The 19,947-nt window shown below is 34.9% G+C and overlaps 1 protein-coding gene across 4 annotated transcripts in view; it reads left to right on the top strand.

The window, feature by feature from the left end:
* Dscam3 (Down syndrome cell adhesion molecule 3) overlaps positions 1 to 19,947 on the top strand; it is a 309,001-nt gene that overhangs the window by 263,979 nt on the left and 25,075 nt on the right. For all 4 annotated transcript variants that reach the window (XM_076617056.1, XM_033349145.2, XM_076617057.1 and 1 more), the window contains exon 6: positions 2,021 to 2,185. In XM_076617056.1, the coding sequence (XP_076473171.1) occupies positions 2,021 to 2,185 (165 nt within the window). The remainder of the gene's footprint in view (positions 1 to 2,020; positions 2,186 to 19,947) is intronic.

The raw sequence follows: 19,947 nt of genomic DNA, 5'->3' as shown, positions 1-19,947 counted from the left end.
ATTGTAGCGAAAGGAGATTGGAACACGGGAATGAAAGATTTCGATCCACTACTTTATCGATTTAACAGTGGAATCGCGAGCGTAATGGCATTGCGGGGGTGGTAACGTCTTCCCGGGATGTTTCGTCGATTTTTACTCTGAGAATTTTCCGTGTCGGGTCGGAAACGGATGTCACGTCCATCCGCGTGATTTATAGCTCCTGCATCGGTATTCGAACGAAACGTGTCGGTAAACAACGTGGAGCTCTGTGAAAAATCCTCGTCCGGAAGGGGATTTATGTAAATAGCGGATGGGCGAAAACGACTGTCGCGATTCTTTCTTTTGGATCGTGTGGATAGAACGACAAGCGTACTTGATTGTTCTATTTTGTTTCAGGGTAATAATTTACGATAGTTTTATGAGAATTGATCCTTGCAATAGATTATTTCTCTACATTCTCGTAAATCTCAACACTGACTTCAGCTGTGGATCGAAGTATTTTTCGAGCATCGCTGAGGTGATTTTTGATTGAAGATTTTTAGTATCTATTTTAATATGGCTACATTGTAGCGTTAGATAAAAATGAATCGCGATATTTTATTAGAAAATATCTTTTACAAGCAGGAGATTATATTTGGCTATTAGAGAAGATCGTTGTTGTAACTCAAAAAAGATAGAGAATATTACTGCAATATGATTATGAAGGTTCAAACGCAAAGTCTTGTTAAATAATCTTATAATAATCTAACAGATGAAAGATATGAAGTAGGATTTGAAATAACTAATGCTCGACTAACATTTGAAAGATATTATTTGAAATATACAAATTAGAGAAAAACTTTATTTTAAAGCATTGTTTAAAGCATTAATTATCAATCAGAAACTTGCTACCCAATGTACAAAACGACTTCGCGATTGGATTCGAAACTTCGAAACGTACAAAGAAACAGACAAAAATCTGTGCCTTCGAAAAGCAAAGACCTTTACAAGTTCGCGTAACTTTAATCCACTCAAGAGAATCCCGACAAAACGCACTCGAAAACAAATCGATAACTCACCCCTTACCATAAACTCAGTTTCGAAGTCTCCGATTCCTAAAGAATGAGGAATCTACAACCCCAAACTTGTCAAACTTCCCTTTCATCTCCGCTTAATCCACGCAAACAGCAGCGCAAACATCTGCAGCAACATTTTTTCCATCCTTCTCCTTAAGGGATGAAACTTTTTAAACGTAAAGCTCAGAGAAAAACGAAGGAAAGATGGAGAAAAAGGAAAGTTTAATGAAGCATTGGGTAACTACGCTTTGTCAAGTCTGGTTATCAAGTTTGTATTAATAATTGCTCGTTTCGACTCGTTGCTGGAAAGTACGAGTATCAGTACGAGTGAAGTTACATTGGGAGAAACGAGTCATACGCAATTCAGTAAAATATTAACTCTGCGTTGTCTTAAAATTTGTCTTCAATTTCGCTACGAACAGCTTAATAGTTCTAATTTGGAGCTTCTGTTCGAATTTTAACCCTTCCGCTTCGGGCGCCACTCCGTATATCCGGCATCCAAATGATGCATATACAAGTGCTATCTGTAGTCAATAATATATTTTTTCGTTATCGGCAGAACATCTTCTGTTGATTTATTGACATATTGGATTAATCATTTCTTAAAGATACTCATTGTTGAAACAACATCAAAAGGTTTCACGCAATATATTTCAAACATCCAAACGATCGTGTACTGTTTCATGCTAAAAAATCTATTAAATCCATTGACAGTGAAACGATATTTCATATACGGTTCTTATAAGAATTATTGTTATTTAAGACTTAGGAAAACGTATATACAGCAACCACGCACACTGTGCGTATTTCTGGCGCGCGTTTCCGTTCAGTGACAGTACTTCGGCGAACTGGACTACCGAAGCGAAAGGATCAATATCGACGATAATTTAATCAAACGTTAATTCTGCGCTGTCTTTCAATTTTTTCGTCAATTTCGCTACGAATAGCTTAAAAGTTCTAATTTGGAGTTTGTGCTCGAATTTCAGTGTTGACGGTACCTGGGTATGATGTAAGGGTGAACAGGTCTCCGGTGGTGGAGGGATGCAACGCGGTTTTGTCTTGCACGGCAAGAGAAGACGTGAAGGAACATCTGACAGTCACCTCCTGGTTTCGCGACGATGCCATTCTTCTACCTGGAAGCACGGACACGGGTGAGTGTCAACGTTCTTTAAAAGTATATTTATGCTTTCCTTCATATGTTTATATGTTTCATGTTTGTTAGAGAAGCTTCGTTTTTGTTACACTTGCTACTAGTTGCCTTTGGCAGCTTACAGTTTTACAGCTTTGCGTCCGGACGATACGGTTTTTTTGAACGATTCAATAATTCTGTCGAATTATCAACGCCCACACATTTCTATATTTCACGTCGCACGTTCAGCTCTCAATATATACGAATTAGTGGATTCAATGAATTGTGTAATAGCTGTTACTATAATAGCTAATTCACACTACGGCGAACCGATCACTTGTCGATTCAATTGTTTATTTGTGTAATTGCACATTTACTTATCCGTGCATTCGGTGAGACCACCGATTCGCTCGCTTTCGACATTTGGTTTTGTCGATGGTATAAAGTGGACAATAAAACCGAATCGGTCGATACGTTTTTTTTTTTTTTATCGTATTTATGGAAGAGTTATAGAGGAGAGTGTACACGAACCGTGGAGAATGGCAGAAATAAATACAGAATTTTGTCATCATGTTAGCAAAGTAAAGGTGCGCTGTATGACATAGAAGGATATACGTGTGCAAAGAATAAAAATTCGAAAGAAATAGAATGGAGGAGGAAACGTATCTGATTAAAAGAAGATTTTAATTTTGTTAAACCTCTCTTCACTCTTTTCAACGGATCATTAAATAGTAGATATTGACAGAAGAAAATAGTTAAAAAATGTTATTTCATCTCTTCTTAATTGGATCATGAGCATCTGATAGAAACCACATTGATATCTATTTTTTACAATAGATTGTGACCAATGTTTTTTGTTGGTCTTTTTTCTACGAGCGTAATGTCAAAACATAATGAAAAATGTATTTACATCCATCCTGTTTAACTGCAAATGACAGAACAGGCGAACAAACGAAGCAAGTAATCTTTAGCGAAGACAAGGAATTGTGTGAACGCTGTTTTCGGTTGTTACGGATTCGGTAAAATTACCCAATCGATCGAAAACCAATATCGTCTGGACGAGCTACGAGCTCTTAAAATGCAAGATCAGTTGCTGACTATTGTTATTAACATTGCAACGATCCTCCAATTTTTGTATTTCAATCTCGCTCTCATTTTGGTAAACATAAAGAAGTTGTAATATTTTTGGAGAAGATATTAACATAACATTGAAACGAGAAATCTTGCGCTTGAATAAGACTTCTTTCGTATTTAGTCCAAACTCCACGTACTTCGTAACGTTAGAAGAATACAATTGGGTCGAAAACCACCAAAACAATTTAGCAGGTTTAATATGATTAACCAAATCTGTTAATGAGATACCTAACTTGAAAAGTATCTGTTATTCAGATACATCACTCTACTTATTGTGCAAGTACTCAAGAGTACTTACATATAGATACTTACGAACACAAGTTCTGAAATAATTCCTCCTATTAAAGAAGAAATAATCATTTCTTCAAATCTACAGATGATACGTGTCAAAAAAGTATTTGTCATGGTTTTGAGAGCTGATGCTACTAATATTATATTATGCTACCAGTATATTGTTGTTCATTTGTCTTTTATATATTGCTTCGATGTAATAAATAAAATATATTAAGAAGACTAATGGAAGTTTAAGTATCTTTTTCCAAGATGTCATTTGCAATCCGTGGCTCCTTTGAGACTTTTGTTCCTCGTGATGAATATCATACGATGCGAACAAAAAAGATTCTGCATCCAAATTAATATTCAAGGTCAATTTTGTGCTCCACATTTTTAAAAGATCTCCATCGATCCGAAGGTATAGAATCACTTTGCAAAGCCACGAAGAATCTTTTTTGACATTCCATACATTTATATTTCCTATGTTTACGACAATGATAAATATTTCAATATTTTCCTGTTGTCGTGAAGCAATGAGAGCGTAAAAATTAGAATGCCTGTCGACGAAGCAATATTCCATAAAATATTTCATAAAAACATTCCGCTGTCTAGGTATTTCTAAAAAATAAAAAATAACCTACTTTGAAGCGCGCGCTTTCTGGTGAAATAGTTGACTTTAATTGCTGACAAACGGCACACCTTTGTTGATATTTAAAAAAAATATATTAGCGTCGAGATATATGTTGGTTAAAGTTCACAAGCTTTCCACAGGAATTCATCAGGAGAATTCGACCTTTAAACGATCGTATTTTCGAAGATGTTACATCCTTTCAATTTTTCATTTTTTAATTGGAAATATTTAAAAATATTCGTAATTACTATACACGTATTATGAAAAACTCGTAAAAATTGTGCATTTCTCACAGCATATTATTATAAAGCTATTCAAATTTTAATTGATATTGGAGAACAGATGACGAGAAATTATTGACTTAAGCATTAAAGAACAAATTTAAATTAAGAATTCGATTAAATTCAACTGTTACAAAATACAAGATACAAAAATTCTAACGCGGCAAGTGAAATGAAACATTCAACTTTCTCCGATCAAATTCTCAGAAATTGAAAGAATATCGTTTTATTAATTTATTGCTTTCTTAAAACGATTTTTGACAAATTTCAATAATTTACATTGTACATAACATAACAATCCAGCTTTAACATTAAACGTTTCGAAGTTATATTATTTGTGAATTTTATTTTGTTATATAAAATTAGCTAGAATACACATATACTCAATTTAAAAATCATTTCCTATGCATATTTTCCTCCTTCACTTCCTTTTTTTCTCGCAATATTCTTTACGTTATTCGCGACTTTTTCTTAGCTATATTATTTAATTTAGGAAAATCTATTCGCATCCTCTTTTTCCCTCTACCTTTTTAGCGCCATTCTCCAAATTATTCATCGTTTCTCTTAACTGTATCATTCAGTTTAAAAAAAATTTCTGTTATTTTCCACAATTCTTTTCTCGTTCACTGCGGTTCATTATCTTCACTCTGCAATTCACTATCCTATTTTGAGTCACATTTGATCGGAAGCGAGAATTGGATACTACGAGGTTTGCGATTAAGGCGCGGCGAATTGAAATTTAAATATGTTGTTTATTCTAACAACATCAGTACGTTGTGACTGAGAAAATCGTCGAACTATAATGCAATCTCTTCATTCATCTATATATTATCACCATATTCTTCTCACAAAACTCATTCCAAACGTTTAAAGACCTCCAACAGCCGGATCGAACGGAAATCGACCAAAAAATGTAATCTGGAATCGATCAGTAGCGACACGATGATAAATCGTCGTTTCGTGCCATGAAATTCTAAACACGATCGAACGAGGCCAACAAAGCATAAAAATATCCACTTGAATAGAGTACAAACACAGTGGGTCTCCAGAGAAATAGAGGATGACATTCGATCGCGAGAAGAAAACGTGGGAAAAGAAGGTGGCGGGGACGCTTTCGACGAAAGGAACACGAGTCCGCGATAAAGTTGAAAAGATGGAAAGCGGAGGAATGGGGCTGAATATAACACGCCAACTAACTGTTGAGTTGTTTCAAAGTTGTTCGTTCGATGGACGTGTTTCGAACAGGTGGTAGGTAGGACTTGTGAACGGAGTTTGATAGTTTTTAAACGGTCTGCGTGCCTGAACTGAGAATAAACGTTGGATGACACTTTAATGGATATCGATAGAGTTGAACGACGTCTATTTATGTATTTTGAAAAAACTTTTTTTAATTATGTAGCTTATAATTAAACGAGTAAGAGATGGACGATGAAATTCTATCGGTATATGTAACTTTTTATATTGATTTTCATTGAGACAGGATTTGACATTATTTTTGCAAAAGTAGATTGTACATATCTGAGGAAATAATCCTTGTTTACTTTGTTAAAATTGAAATCCTAAATTTTAAGAAAGCTTCTTATGTTGATTTCCATTAAAATACAACCTGATCTCGTTTCTAAAAAACCAGGTTATGTGTATTGACAAAATTATCTTCATCTATTCGTCGAGTTGAAATGTTAAATTTACAACAAGGAAATATATAATCGATTTTTATGAAAATAAAATTTCACGTCATTTTTTAAAATGATGGATCGTGTGTATGAGAGAATCAGATTTATCTATTCTTCACGTTAATATGCCAAATTTTAAAATACATTCTAAGAATGAAAAGCTAAAATGCGCAGATGCTCGTTATTAATACAGCGTTCTCGGTTCTTGCATTTCAATCTCTTTATGCAGTAACAACTAAAACAAAACTAGCCTCATACCTGTAATAACGATCGCATCCCCTTCTCTGGTCGGCTGGGACGTCCCAGCACCGGAAATAGATGCTCGACTCCTTTCCGCTTTTTTCAGACAGCGCAGCACGCGCGATTCAGACGTGTTTCAAGCATGTTTTAGCCGTGCTTCTCTCCGGCTTTATGCCTTTGTACAATTCCCGTGCCTCATTGTCCTTTCGACGACGACGACGACGACGACGACGACGGCGACGACGCGTGTTCTCATGCGTCTCATCAGCGTAACGGTTGTTAAATCCAAATCGACAGCACATCGTAATCGACAAAGCAGTTTCAGACGATCTCGAAGCTTTCCCAGCTGCCATTTTCCTTCTTATTTCGCGACATTTCGTTTATCCGCCGTCGACGACGAATTTCCATTTTCTTTTTCACTCTCCTTCGCTTTTTTTTTTTGTTCTTGTTACATCAAACAGCAGAGGGATCAAAGATCAACATCAGACAGGATGCAGATATTCGAACGGATGTTTAGGGATCTTTGAAGTGCGAAGCGTTGACGAAAGAAAGCTTCTGATGAGGATGGAAGCGAGCTTTCTGCAATTGCACGAAGATGACGTGTGTGTTGTAGCGTGTAGTTTTCTTGAAAGGGTGAAATTTCGAGAGATGTAACCGGTTTGAAGATTTGTAATGCAGGTAGAGAAATCAAATGATGTAACATTCTCAGTAATAAGGTATTAAGTCTTGTCAAATCGTTTTAATTAAACACTAATTATGCTTACATATCCGACACTAATTATTCAAGAGATTTAACGGATATGAAGATTTATGATGAAAGTCGACAAATTAAGTGATGTAACATTCTCGGTAATTAAAGGACTTAAAGCATTAAATCTGCTGACTCGGATTATTTTAATTAAACAGAAATTATATTTGCATACCTAACATTAATTATCTTGGATTACTCTAATAAATATACGTTAGCGCACAAAATTATTTCGATATTCGTAAACCTGTATCTTGCGCGTGTTACATAAGACATTTTGAAATTCCATTAGCACTGTGCTAATATCTCGATTATCATGATTATATTGGTAAAGTTTGGAACTGGTTCGAAAATATACATAGAAATTACAAAATATTTCTTGCGAGTATATATTTCGTAGAAAACTTAAATAGATTCAAATAGTCCATTATCCGTTATATAATACTAAAAATCTCAATATTCAGTATGAATATTTATGTTTAATGCTTGTCATATGAATAAATGTATAACGACTATAGAAAGCATTTGTACACCATTGAATTTATTATAACATTTATTAACTAGTTATTTAAGTTCAACCAGGTTAAGTTTCGTAGTATTTCGTAATACTTTTCATATGACTATAAAAATTTAATACTTGCATGAAACGATTGTGAAACCCGACAAAAAAGCTTCATTGGAAAGTAAAAGTATGTACAAGTACTTTCGTAACCACTGTAGTTACACAAGTACTATACATTCGTTATATAATTACATAACTCATCAAAAATACAATATAAAGTATATCCAACATCGAACATGGAACATAGAACGTTCTACCAAACTCGAAAACCGAGAAAAATTGGTGAAAACTTGTTACAAAATTTGTACGTATGAAAACTTCGTCAATATAACACGCTTTCCATTATCGAAATAATTTTTTAGTCTGCATCCGCTCGTTTAAAACCGAAGTTCTCCACGTGTATGGATTTATAATCGTGAAAGGGGTTGATTTCAATTAAAAAGCCGAACGTAGTGGCTGAGAGAAGTTTAAACGTTTATACCCGACACGCGTGCAAGTTTCATCGGTGGGCCCCGCATAAACAATCTCCGAAACAGTCTCGCTGGAAAATCAAATGGAAGAAAGAGAGAAAGAGAGAGAGAGAAAGGGGACGAAAAAAAGAGGAAAAAAAGAAGAGAAGTGGAGGTCTTCAAACTTCATTTTCTACGGCGCGAGACTTTCGCTGGTGCCTTTCTATAAACAATCCTCGAAGCACCCTCGGGGAAAAATACCGCCACCCTGCTCGAAACTTAATCTCCCTGCTTCTTTTTCAGTAGATTTATTCGTAAATTCGTGCCACGCACCGCCGATACAAATTAAAAAGCAGGCTGAAAATTCAACTATTCGTACTGGCCAGCGAGTACTGTGAATTTAAATAGTTTGAAAGTTTCGCGATGATTTTGGTTTATTTTGATCGGGATTAGACGAAGTTAGAAATCTGAGGTTTTACGGTAATGTGTCTGGAAAGGGGTAATTAATTAGTTTGGAGAGATTGATCTTCGCAATTCATTAGTTTTAGGAGATTGATTGGTTTTTAGATATTTAGAGGTCAGAAGATGTTAATTAATATTAGATGTTTGGATTAAGAAAATGTAACAGAAGGGATAATTGAATTTATTAGTAATGTATTTGGAAAATGGTGGAAAGATGGATAATTCGTCTTTTGTGTGTTTGCAATTAATTAGTTTAGAGAGATTGATTGGCCTCTAACTGCTTGGAAGATAGAGGTTGTTAGTTCGTGATGGACACTTATTTAATTGTTGTTAGAGATTGGGAAGTTCTAAAAATATAACGAAAGAAGTAACAGTATATCTTTATAAAGAATTTGAAAAAGGTGCAAAGAATAATTTTTTTTCTTTTGGTAATGATTTTCTTTTGGTATCTAAAGTACCAAGAAATCCTTTCCAACTTCACCATAACTTCCCAAACTCCATTACCTCAACGATTAATCAAGACATGCCTCGTGAAACGCAACAAGCAAACAAAAATCAGAAGAATGTACTTTAAAAATTCCCAAGAACCATTCAGACAAATTTAATTTTCAACCCCTAACTAAAGCATCTTTGCAGTTTGAATACTTTCTAAAGGCTACCCCTCCATTTCTGCTTTCTCTGTCCATTTTCCATCCTCTTTCTTTGTCCACATTTTGTCACGAAGCCGTCCACTGTTTGCAATCGAGAGAGGGGCATCGTGCACGAGGGTATATTACCATCTCGTCATGGCTGATGCTCGCTTCTGAATGCTTTTCCCCCGGAATATTTCCATATTTCTTCCGGTGGCCATATTTGTTTTCGCTATTGCCGATATTAAAACCGGCGGAGCGCACTACTTCGACGCGAACGTTTATCGTTCAGTTTTCCATAGTAGTCGTAGCGATTCCTTACGGGGCCCTCGAGGACATCCCCTACAGATGTTACGATTCTTATGAGAATAGAAAGGAATTCCATATTTCTGATCTCTAAACTGAACGGTTATTGATTCGAAATTGGCGGGAGTTAATTCAAGGTAATCCGTGATTGTTACAGTACAGGGTGATTCAGATAAGTTGGATCACATAAAATATCTGACTTATTAATTATTGTATAGAAAAACTTTTCAGAAGAAAGTTACGCTGTCTCAAGACGCGTATGTAAAAAATTTTTTATTAAGGTAATTCTTTTATCAGATTCCACGATCATCGGTATTTTCTTTTAGTGGAACCCTATATAATTTTATTTAATTCCAAAGTCCTGGATTAGCCATGTTTTTAATATACTTGATAAATTTCAAACTGGATTTTCTCGGAGACTAAGCCGAGAGTGAAACAATTTTATTCTATGTTTTTTCTTATCCTTTTCTCCACATTGAATCACATAGTAACTTTTGTATTTTATGTTATATTTACATATTATTCCGCCAGGTTCTGTATATACATTTTTATAGTACGTACATTGTCTAATAAATAATTGAAATTAATATCTAAATTTTTATCTAAGCTTGCCTTACTTAACGAAACTTCATGGACACCTACTTTTGTTATCTGTCCACTTATCTTCGTCCTCGGCTATATTAAATTTAAAGCCAAAGTAAAACGAACAGACGCTACGAACACACTGGACGAATCGTAGTTCCACGATACAGGTAGTCTACCAGTAAACAAACGTGAAAGAATCGGAAGCAAAAGCGAAAGAAGAAGTAGAAGTTAGGTACGGAGAAATAAAGTCGTAACGCGTCGACGCAAAGAGAGAGGAAAATGAGCTGGAGAACAAGAAGGCACGGAGAAGTTGCTGTGCAAATGTGTGCGGACACACTTACGCTTGGGGTGGCCAGCTTCTGCGAAGCTTCGCTGTCGGAAAGGAAGATTTTTAAGTTGAAACGTCGGTAATAGAAATGGGAGCTAGTTTGAACCGGAGAATGAGATGTCAACATTAGCCGTCCTCGTGGAGTAGTACCAATTACTGGACCGGCGGAAGATGGAGGCTTGAATCATTCACCAGCTTCCGGTCGATGGACCGTGCACGAGGTTTGGTTCAGGATAATTCTGGTTCTGTTTGTTGAATGGCTATGAAAGGATTTTTTTCACTTTCGCTGATAAAATAATTTGTGTTTAAATTGATTCCATATCTTTTCAAAGAGAATTCAAATTTTAGTTTATTGCTTTATTGTAATTTATTATAATCATGCGAAATTACAAGAAGAGAGGAAAAGATGTTACAGAAATTTCTGTAAATTGTACAGAAAATGTAATTACATAGAGAGTTATAACACAGATGATGTTTCTGTAGAATTGTAATATGGAAAAGGGTTTTGAGCTCGAAATATTTATTACATATTTAAATTTACCCAAATATTAAATGGACATAATGAAATTTTTATTCAAATATTAATACACATACATATAAGATACGGAGTATATAAAATAAAAAAGATCGGAGGGAAAAAAGTCAATCGTAGAATTTAAATTCGGTCAGATTAGATTTTGAAGTGAAAATGTTGGGTTTGTAGTAATTAAAATAGTAATTTTACAATTTAAAAACTAATTTTTTTACATTTGTCCAATTGCACATTATTTTGGTACTATCTATAATATTTATACAAAAGTTAAGTTCTACAAAAGTCTTATTAATATTTCAACCACTTTTTCACATATATCTTCGTTTATCAAATTTTCGCAAATGTTCAAAGAAATTAAAAAAATAGGTTAAACAAATCAATTTAGCTGGAACATCGTGACTAGCATTCGCGATTAAAACAAATTAGAAGTTCAAGCGAAAACAATTCCAAACTCGTGGGAATTCGATAGACACGGAACTTGTTAAACTCTGAAACTTCGTAAACTCGGAGCTTAGAGTCTTGGCCATGAACTTGCACCATCACTAGATCCCATTGCATTACTCGATAATTGCAATAACTGATTTCATAGAAACAAAATTGTAAATATCCTTCTCTTTTTCCAGCAAACAGAACATTTTTTACAATGATATTCCTTAACAATTTGCTAATAATTTCTCAATATCTGTTACAAAAAAAAAACATCGTTTGTACCATTTCCTGAAGAGTTTAGATAACGAAAAAAGCAAAGGGTGGAAATAAAAAAAACTGTGTGTGTGTCTTTTCAAAAAAAATTCTTTTTCCCTTAAAAAGGCCGTTTATATGGAAACCAATATCACTAAATATGGAGGCAAGTGTTATTAATTTGTAGCATTTCGTTTGTGATATAGGATGTATGTTACACGATTCGTCTCCGAGATTAGGCTAAATGTGCCTGCGAGCTTCTCGTGCTCGGACATGTACGTTGCATCTTGAATTGCGAGAAGAATTTATTTTTATTTTCGTTGCTCGTCATTCGTTACGTGACCACTCCACGCGGACAGCGTATACTATAAATAAACGTAATATAAACACATATATACACCCGCTATACCTGTGGAAAACATAAACGTGATGAGTAATATGAGTGTTGGAAAAAAATGAAACGACGGAATGACGAGAGATGCAAAGGTAATGAACGAAAAAGAATTCGGACATCAAACAAGAATTATAACAGAGAAGAAAATAAAATTACTCGCCATCGACATTAAAGATAAATCTACTTCGTTTATCCCATCAAGACAGACAATGTGTACTGGTACTTTCACTTAAAATATAAAATAACTTTTGTTATTGATTAACAAACCTTTGAAATATAAAACTAAAAATATTGTAAAATTATATAGAGTAGCACAGAACCTATAATAAATGAGTTTCGTTATATTCTATCGATAAACTACATTTCGGCGAACAAAAAGGTATTTTCCACGAAACTTTTGTTTCATCACTTGCAGCCTTATTTATTTCCGCTTTTCAATTTTTATTGAAATATTTTCATATTTTCATATTTTCATATTTTCATAAATATTTTCGATATATAAATCGAAATTTCGTTTTGGATATTAGTACACGAATATCTATAGTGACAAAGAAAGGAAGATTATTACGTTTAGTTAGAAAGATATAATAACTAATAAGACAATAATTCTCACCTGCGCAACGAGATCTTCCGATTAACATATCTGTTTAAAACATAAGAAAATCAAATTTCAAATTATAGATATATCCATCCGCACCCCAAAAGGACCCTTCAGCAACAATCACCAACCCTCTCGAACAGCGTCTCGCCATCATCTTCGCCACGTAGTAAGCCCATTATCTTACATCCCTACCTATACCTCAACCTGAAGCACAAAAGAAAACCCATCGCCCCATCGATTGTATCGTTCCCCGGAGACGCGGGAGACACGCCATCCACCTTCGTCACCAACCCACCCGTTACCTCACCCCTTAACGACGAACGCGTTAACGACGTTGGCACGTCGCCGCGATACGACGTCGTCGAAGGCTGCTCCGTCTACTGTTCTTGGGTCAGGATAGCGTCGCTGATAACGTTGCTCGTTGCGATGACTAAGGAGGACGCGCAGGTGTTTCCGTGCGACGCGACGTGTAGCATGCACAATGTTGGCCCAGTTGGTTACGAAACAAACGTATCATAGGCGGACACGACGTGATGTTCACCGTGATATCCTGCGTCAGCGGACACACGCTGCCTCGTGTATACCTGTACTGATACAGGAGACGAGAGAGAGAGAGAGAGGATGAGGGAGAGGTTAGGTGGAAGGTGATACCTGTTACGTGCAACCGACCGACATAAATATGTATGGGACATGAATGGCTGAGCGTGTACAGGACGAGAGTAGAAGCGGCCCGTTAGCCCGTGCTGGATTTGGATGGACGGATGGGGGCGGATATCTGTTTACGTATGGATGTTTTGCACACTCTTCGCGAGAAGAATCGAGAGTAATTTCGTTGCTGTGAATGATACGCCACGCGATGGTGATTACGAAAGAATTTGTTAAACATTTTTTTTTTTTTTTCAAGGAGGATGAACTGTGGATGTTTATAGATTTCCGGGGTGGTTGAAAGTGCAATTTTTAGTCGTATCGGCCTGTAAATTTTTTATCATATGAATGTGTTAAAGCATTGTACATTGTCGCGGGAACCATGCACGCGTGCCAATTTTCAAGCTGATCGGATATGTGGGAGTAGGCGAAAATTCAGTTAAAAATTTTCTTAAATACAAGTGAAGCTAGATAAAAGTATGTAAAAATACACGTAGTATATTTAAAAGTATGTATATAAAATATTCGAAGTATGGTACTTGTTAAGTATATATTTAATATTTAGGGGGAGTGGGTTTCGCAAGACTGTGATTAGGCGATCAGGGAAGCGTTTGCGAATTACTTTTATCCTCGGTTTAGGAGAAAAATAGACTGCAGATGATTGGATATTTATAGGAAATTTGGAAACGGTGAAATACCTATAATATTTATAAATACATAAAATATTCGAAGTATAATACATTTGCTAAGTGTAATATTTAGGAGATGAGTATCACGGTAGTATTTGGTTACGTATGAATGGTTTGTACTTTCTTTGCGAAGAATCGAGAGTAATTTCAATGCAATTTCATCGACTTTAATACGTATTGCTGCGAATAGTACACGACGCGATGGGAACAATTTAATAGTTTAAAGACTTTTTCTTATCATTATGAAAATTCGATACGTACGTATTTACAAGGCATCAGGGAGAATAGACATTTACGAGGAACGTCGTTTGAAAATGAATTGTACGACAGGTAGAATTGACACGTGAAGCGGAATAACGTCAATCGAAGAAAGGACTTTGAACGGTATTTCATAGAGGCATTTGTACCATGGAACGTACACTTGCTGGCATGTTTAAACATTTGCCAATATTTCACTGTCCCTTCGCGTTTCCTACGAAATCGATAACGAATAGGAGTAGAATGAAACGATAGAATCATTTTATGGAACAAATCGCTGCTTCGAATGGTTTCGTTGATATTACAGAACAAATTTGACGTAAAGCTCTTTAAAATTACGTTTACAATGTGTTTTATTTGAACAAAAATACAGATATATAAAATTGTATCGCACTTTTAGAAGAAAGATTGAAGATTTTATTACCCGTAACAATCAAACATTGTATACGTAAAATCTATTTAAAATTAGATTTTCGTCTACAAAAAATAGCGATTACAAAAATGCTTTACTATTTCAGATTTTCCATTGCAATAAATGACTATTTTGAAAAAGTACGAATAAAATTTATCAGTTTTTATAGATGAAAAATAAATAAACCATGTTTTCCTTCGTTAAAGTAATTCTACTGTTTTGATAATATCACAGACCAGGCATTATAATAGCCAAAAAATTAAATTACTTTCTCACGCTCCGAAGAGGCCAACTAAAAATCATTTTATTATCTTATTACTCGATGAAACAAAATCTCTGGTTCATGAAAGGATTATGTCATAAATTATTATCGAATAAAATTAAATTACCTTTTTACGCTTGAAATACCACATCTAGGAATCAGTTTGTTATTTCATTACTTCGTTAAACGAAAAATTATTTCGTAAAAGGATTGTGTCGCAAATCATAATCGAGTCAAATTAAATTACTCTTTCACGCATGAAAAAGAAATTCAATTGGATGTTATTTTATTATTTCATTACTTCGGAAAATAGGATTATTCTTCCATCAAGAAAGATTATATCACAAACTATAATCGATTATACTGAAATTACTTTTTCAAACTTAAAAATAATTTTACTATTTTACTAGCTCGTAAAACGCAATTGTTTTTCTATTAAGAAGGATTATGACACAAAATAAGAAACTAAACCGAAGAATCTATTTTTTACGTTCATCAATGATGAAGCATAGTAGAAAAATAATATGAACTATTTTAAAATAATATATGTGGAAAAATAATACATATGTATAATAAATAAAGAAATATAAACAATAAATAAAAACAACAAATAGAAATAATACGTTTTGGAAAAATAATACAAATTTTTCCAAAAACTAATTGACCATATAACTAAATATAATTAAATCAAAACTATTATAATCGTTTATAACTCAACAAGAAGATATTAATCAAAGATCAAAGTTTTTAGCTTTACCAGCAATTTCCTCAAATTAAAAGCTCCTTCACTGCTACAGTTTCTCCATTACTCGTTTAAATTATTCAAAAAACAGCTCGTCTATATTTCATTGGCATTGGTTCAAAGATCGTGCGTGGAATTATTCCACCTTTGTTCGTAAAAATATTCTTCTTTCTTGACTCGGTTCTTATAAGAAAAGGGGATCAAATGGGATAGTTTCACAGGCGAACGAACGCTCGATTGAAATACGTGCCAGGAGAATCTGTCGCGAACGTGCGTCCATAGGGCATTCGAAGATTTTACAAAGTAGTTCGAAGCTTTTACGTAAACGCCTCGTCTTCCGTTATATGAACTTCTCGATACTTCGGTTGAACGAAAGAACGATCGTCTTTCACTGCGCTTTCGTCGCGTAATTATCGAGTGAGAAGTTTCGTTCATCGAAATTTTGAAGTTGCCACAAGTTTCTGCAAGATTTTGAGGCTCCTACGAGAATTGGAGCATGGAAATTTCCAGGTGTATCAAGTGATTTTATATTATTAAGGTAGTTTTGAGGAGTACGTTGTGGTTTAAGAATACTCGAAGTTGTTCGCGATTATTATTTTCGGCCGGATATAATTAAACGGTTTTTGAAAATAATTCTTCTAAAGTTATTTTTTTTACGCAAATATTAGAGATATTTGTGATTTTTATCGTCGTTATTTTTGTCCTTTTCAGTGCGTTTTACAGTGGCGTGTAATAATTAGCAAGTGTTAACAACTGGTCCATCATTATAAAATACAATAATAGGTGTTCGTTAAAAATAAATTTCAATTTATTTTCTCCTTGCTAGAACATAATTTTATAAAGAATATATTAAATATAGTATTTGAATCATATATGTATACTCAATAATAATAAATAATAGTACTTAATAAATACGTAACACGTAGCCAGATACTTTTTGTGGCCAATTATAAAAATGGCAAAATAAAACAACTATAACGAACAATTTCAATTGAAACCTTAAAACGATGTTACAAACGAAGTCGCACGCTATCTTCAACGTCATAAAAAATGTACGTGTTTCTCTGGAGAGCACGCGAAACTTGGAACAAATTACCAGAGAATTTCGAAACTGGAATTGTTTCTCGACGTTAATCCCCTTTTTCTCTACGAATCTCCATGAAAGGACGAATGTTTTCGAGGAAAAAAGCGCTGAATGGTTCGTGTGTTCCGTTGTTTCACTCGATGTCTGAGACAACGACGTGACAAGAGGGCTGGATGTTGCCCTTCTTGGAGAAAATGAAAATGCGCCATGCAGACGCTGCAAAGACGACAAAGCTTGGCCGACAGACGTTTGACACGAACAGCCGCCGGTGTGACTCGAAGAAAAACTTCAAAAAGAATCGATAGACCTCGGCGCAGACCCCTTTTCTCCTCATATCCTGTTCCTGCGAGAGGATAGAAGCCTCGAAGACGTGTCAGACCTTCTGATATTGAGGATAATGGAGGTGTCGTAAAAATGAAAGCCACGTGTACCGTTTTCGGTACATTCTGAAACTGGTTTTCAGATCGAATGATATTTTTGTCATTGATCGATAAAGTGCAAGAAGACAATCGCTGTTAACTACATACGGCGCACTCGTTTTACTTTAATTCATAATCAGCTTGTTTTTAAATTTATGAATTCATCGTTATCGTTATTACAGTAGAAACCACTTAGGGGATTTTCAGGAAATAAACAAAGAAAGACGTAAGGCTAACTATTTTCCCTATTCTTTTTCCCCTTTTTTCATACAATAAGTTTTACAAAATAAAAGTCAAAATATCTACTAAATTAGTAATGTTTCGAAATAAGTAGATTAATAATTTTTTATAGAGGATTAAAAAATATATGGTTCCATTTAAAAAAAAAACCGATCATTTTGGAATCACGAAAAATATGATCCTAAGACAAAATTTTTATTTGCCATGATATTTGTTCCTCCGTACCAAACAATTTATTTCTTCGTCATCTTTGCCTGTCGTTGAAAATAAGGAAGACATCGCCTTGTAACGAAGTTAAAGGCGTATTTATACGCCTTACGCGGCTAAAAGAAAGAGATTGACAATGAGTTTTCAGATAATTTTACGTATTTATCAAAGTCTATATATATTGAACGAAAGAAAAAACTAGGGGTACAGTCGATAAAGCTCGAATCGATTGCCACTGGTCCGTTTCCTGCGACTGCACGTCCACGTATCCATCCTGATGCCTCGTGACAGGAACGTGCATGCGCCGTCCCACTGGTGGACGACAGTAATCGTACTTCCGATTCGCATAGGGCTGTCGAGCTGCAAGTTACGAGCTATTTATCTCCGTATTTTTATTCCGTCGGGAGAGACGATATTAAATTGCTTCTTTCACATCCAAGAAACTCGGCCCCGTCGGGGCTGTCTAGCAACCTCATTTCCTGTTTCTTTCAGGGCCATTCACGTATTGTTGGATACCTTCGTGCGTAAAAACATTATTTGATGTAATGAACAAAAAAACTGTGTGCGTACTTAGGAAATAAGCACCAGCTCGAATGTTCCATCGAGGGTAATAAATAGCTACTTTGGTTCGTTCGATTCCATTGGAAATGGATTGGAAATATTTATTGGGTAGAGAAAGAAAAATGTTTTGTCATGAAGTTTAAAAAGTTTAAAAAGGAAACGTAGAACGTTGGGGAAGACTGTTGCGTAGATTTTGGAATTCCTATTTTTCTAGCTTTGGAAGATGTAACATTTCAGGTATTGTCAATAACAATAGAAGGTACGGGATTTTAAATATCGTTAATAATATAGACAGTATAGAGTTCTACATATTGTTAGTGATATAAAAGTATCTTTAATAAAAAGATATTATAAATAACAATGAAAGCAAAGAATCTCAAATAACGTTTTCTTTGGCTATTGAGGATATAGAATTCCAGATACTGTTAATAATATAGAAGATCCAGAGCTTCAACTATTGTTAGCAATATAAAAAGCTCCTTGATAGAAAGATACCGAATAACAATAGAACCGAAGAATCTCAAAACTCGTGAAAACTCCAACGACACAAAAAGCTGGCAATCCAAACTACGAAATAGCTTCGACAAGTAAAAATGAAGACACTAAGTGAAAACAATCTGCACATCACGATCGTTATGAGGAGTAATTTCATTTTCGCTGAACCGGAGGATTCAAGGGTCACTCGAAATGTCCGAGCGTTTACGTTGGCGTGGAGGGCAGTTACACGCGAGCAGCTTAGTCGAAATCTGGTGGACGAGGCAAGGATCTTGAAAAGAAGCAGAAGAGAGCCGAGGTCCGGCGAATCGAGCGGCCATTGGCTCCGACTAAATTGAAAATTTCACGCCTGACGGTACGTCGGCAGCGGGATTTCATCGACAGATACCGAGGATTTTGCATAACCTCTCGCGCGGATTGGAATCGAGACGAAAATATCGAAGCTATCGCGTTATTTCCCCCGGATCCATGAAATCCACGCATAACCAGCTTTTGTTTTCGATCGAGCCGACTGCTTCCGGCCTCCTGAAGCCGCTTTCCATCGGAAACAGTCGCGCTCCAAAAGGAATATCGGCTTCGATCGCGTTACGAAGATGTGAAAAATAGAATTGCTTTGTTTTCTCGTACTGAATGCGATTGATCGATCGAAGATAAATTCTTTTAATAATTTCCTGGTTTATTTGCGATCTGTTATAAATAATGACAGGTAAATATGGTAACATAATGCATATAAATAATAGACATTGAGTCCATTGAGACATCTTCTGTTTGTAATGTGTGTATATACATGTTTTAATGTAGTTTGAATCTTTAATTTGCTTTCATAGTTTAATATAGATTAGAAGGTTGAAAGCTACGTAGAAAATTGTTTCATCTACTGGATATTATAATGAATTTAATGTATATATGACGTTGAATGTTTTATATATTTTTGCATATTTCGTGCATTCTGTGCACTTTTAACAATTTGTTATAATCGTTATTGTGTTTTATCTTCATTATATGGAGCATTATAAATTATGAAACATTGCATTGAATGTTAATGTGTTTTTATTCTTAATGAATTTTATATCAATTTAGTAATGTTTTACATTCATTGAATTGAATATGTAAAAATTTGTAAGCATTATATTTAATGTTGTTTAATTTCCATGGTGAATTGTTAATTATCTTTTGCGATTCCTATATTCATTTGAATGATTTTCATGTTGAATGATTAATATTTTGAAACTGTACGTAACAGAAGTAAATTTGTAATTCG

The sequence above is a fragment of the Bombus vancouverensis genome, chromosome 3 (genome assembly GCF_051014615.1).
Source record: "Bombus vancouverensis nearcticus chromosome 3, iyBomVanc1_principal, whole genome shotgun sequence".
Lineage (NCBI taxonomy): Eukaryota > Metazoa > Arthropoda > Insecta > Hymenoptera > Apidae > Bombus > Bombus vancouverensis.
Note: the sequence above shows the minus strand (reverse complement) of the source record. Positions and strands in the feature narration are given on the sequence as shown.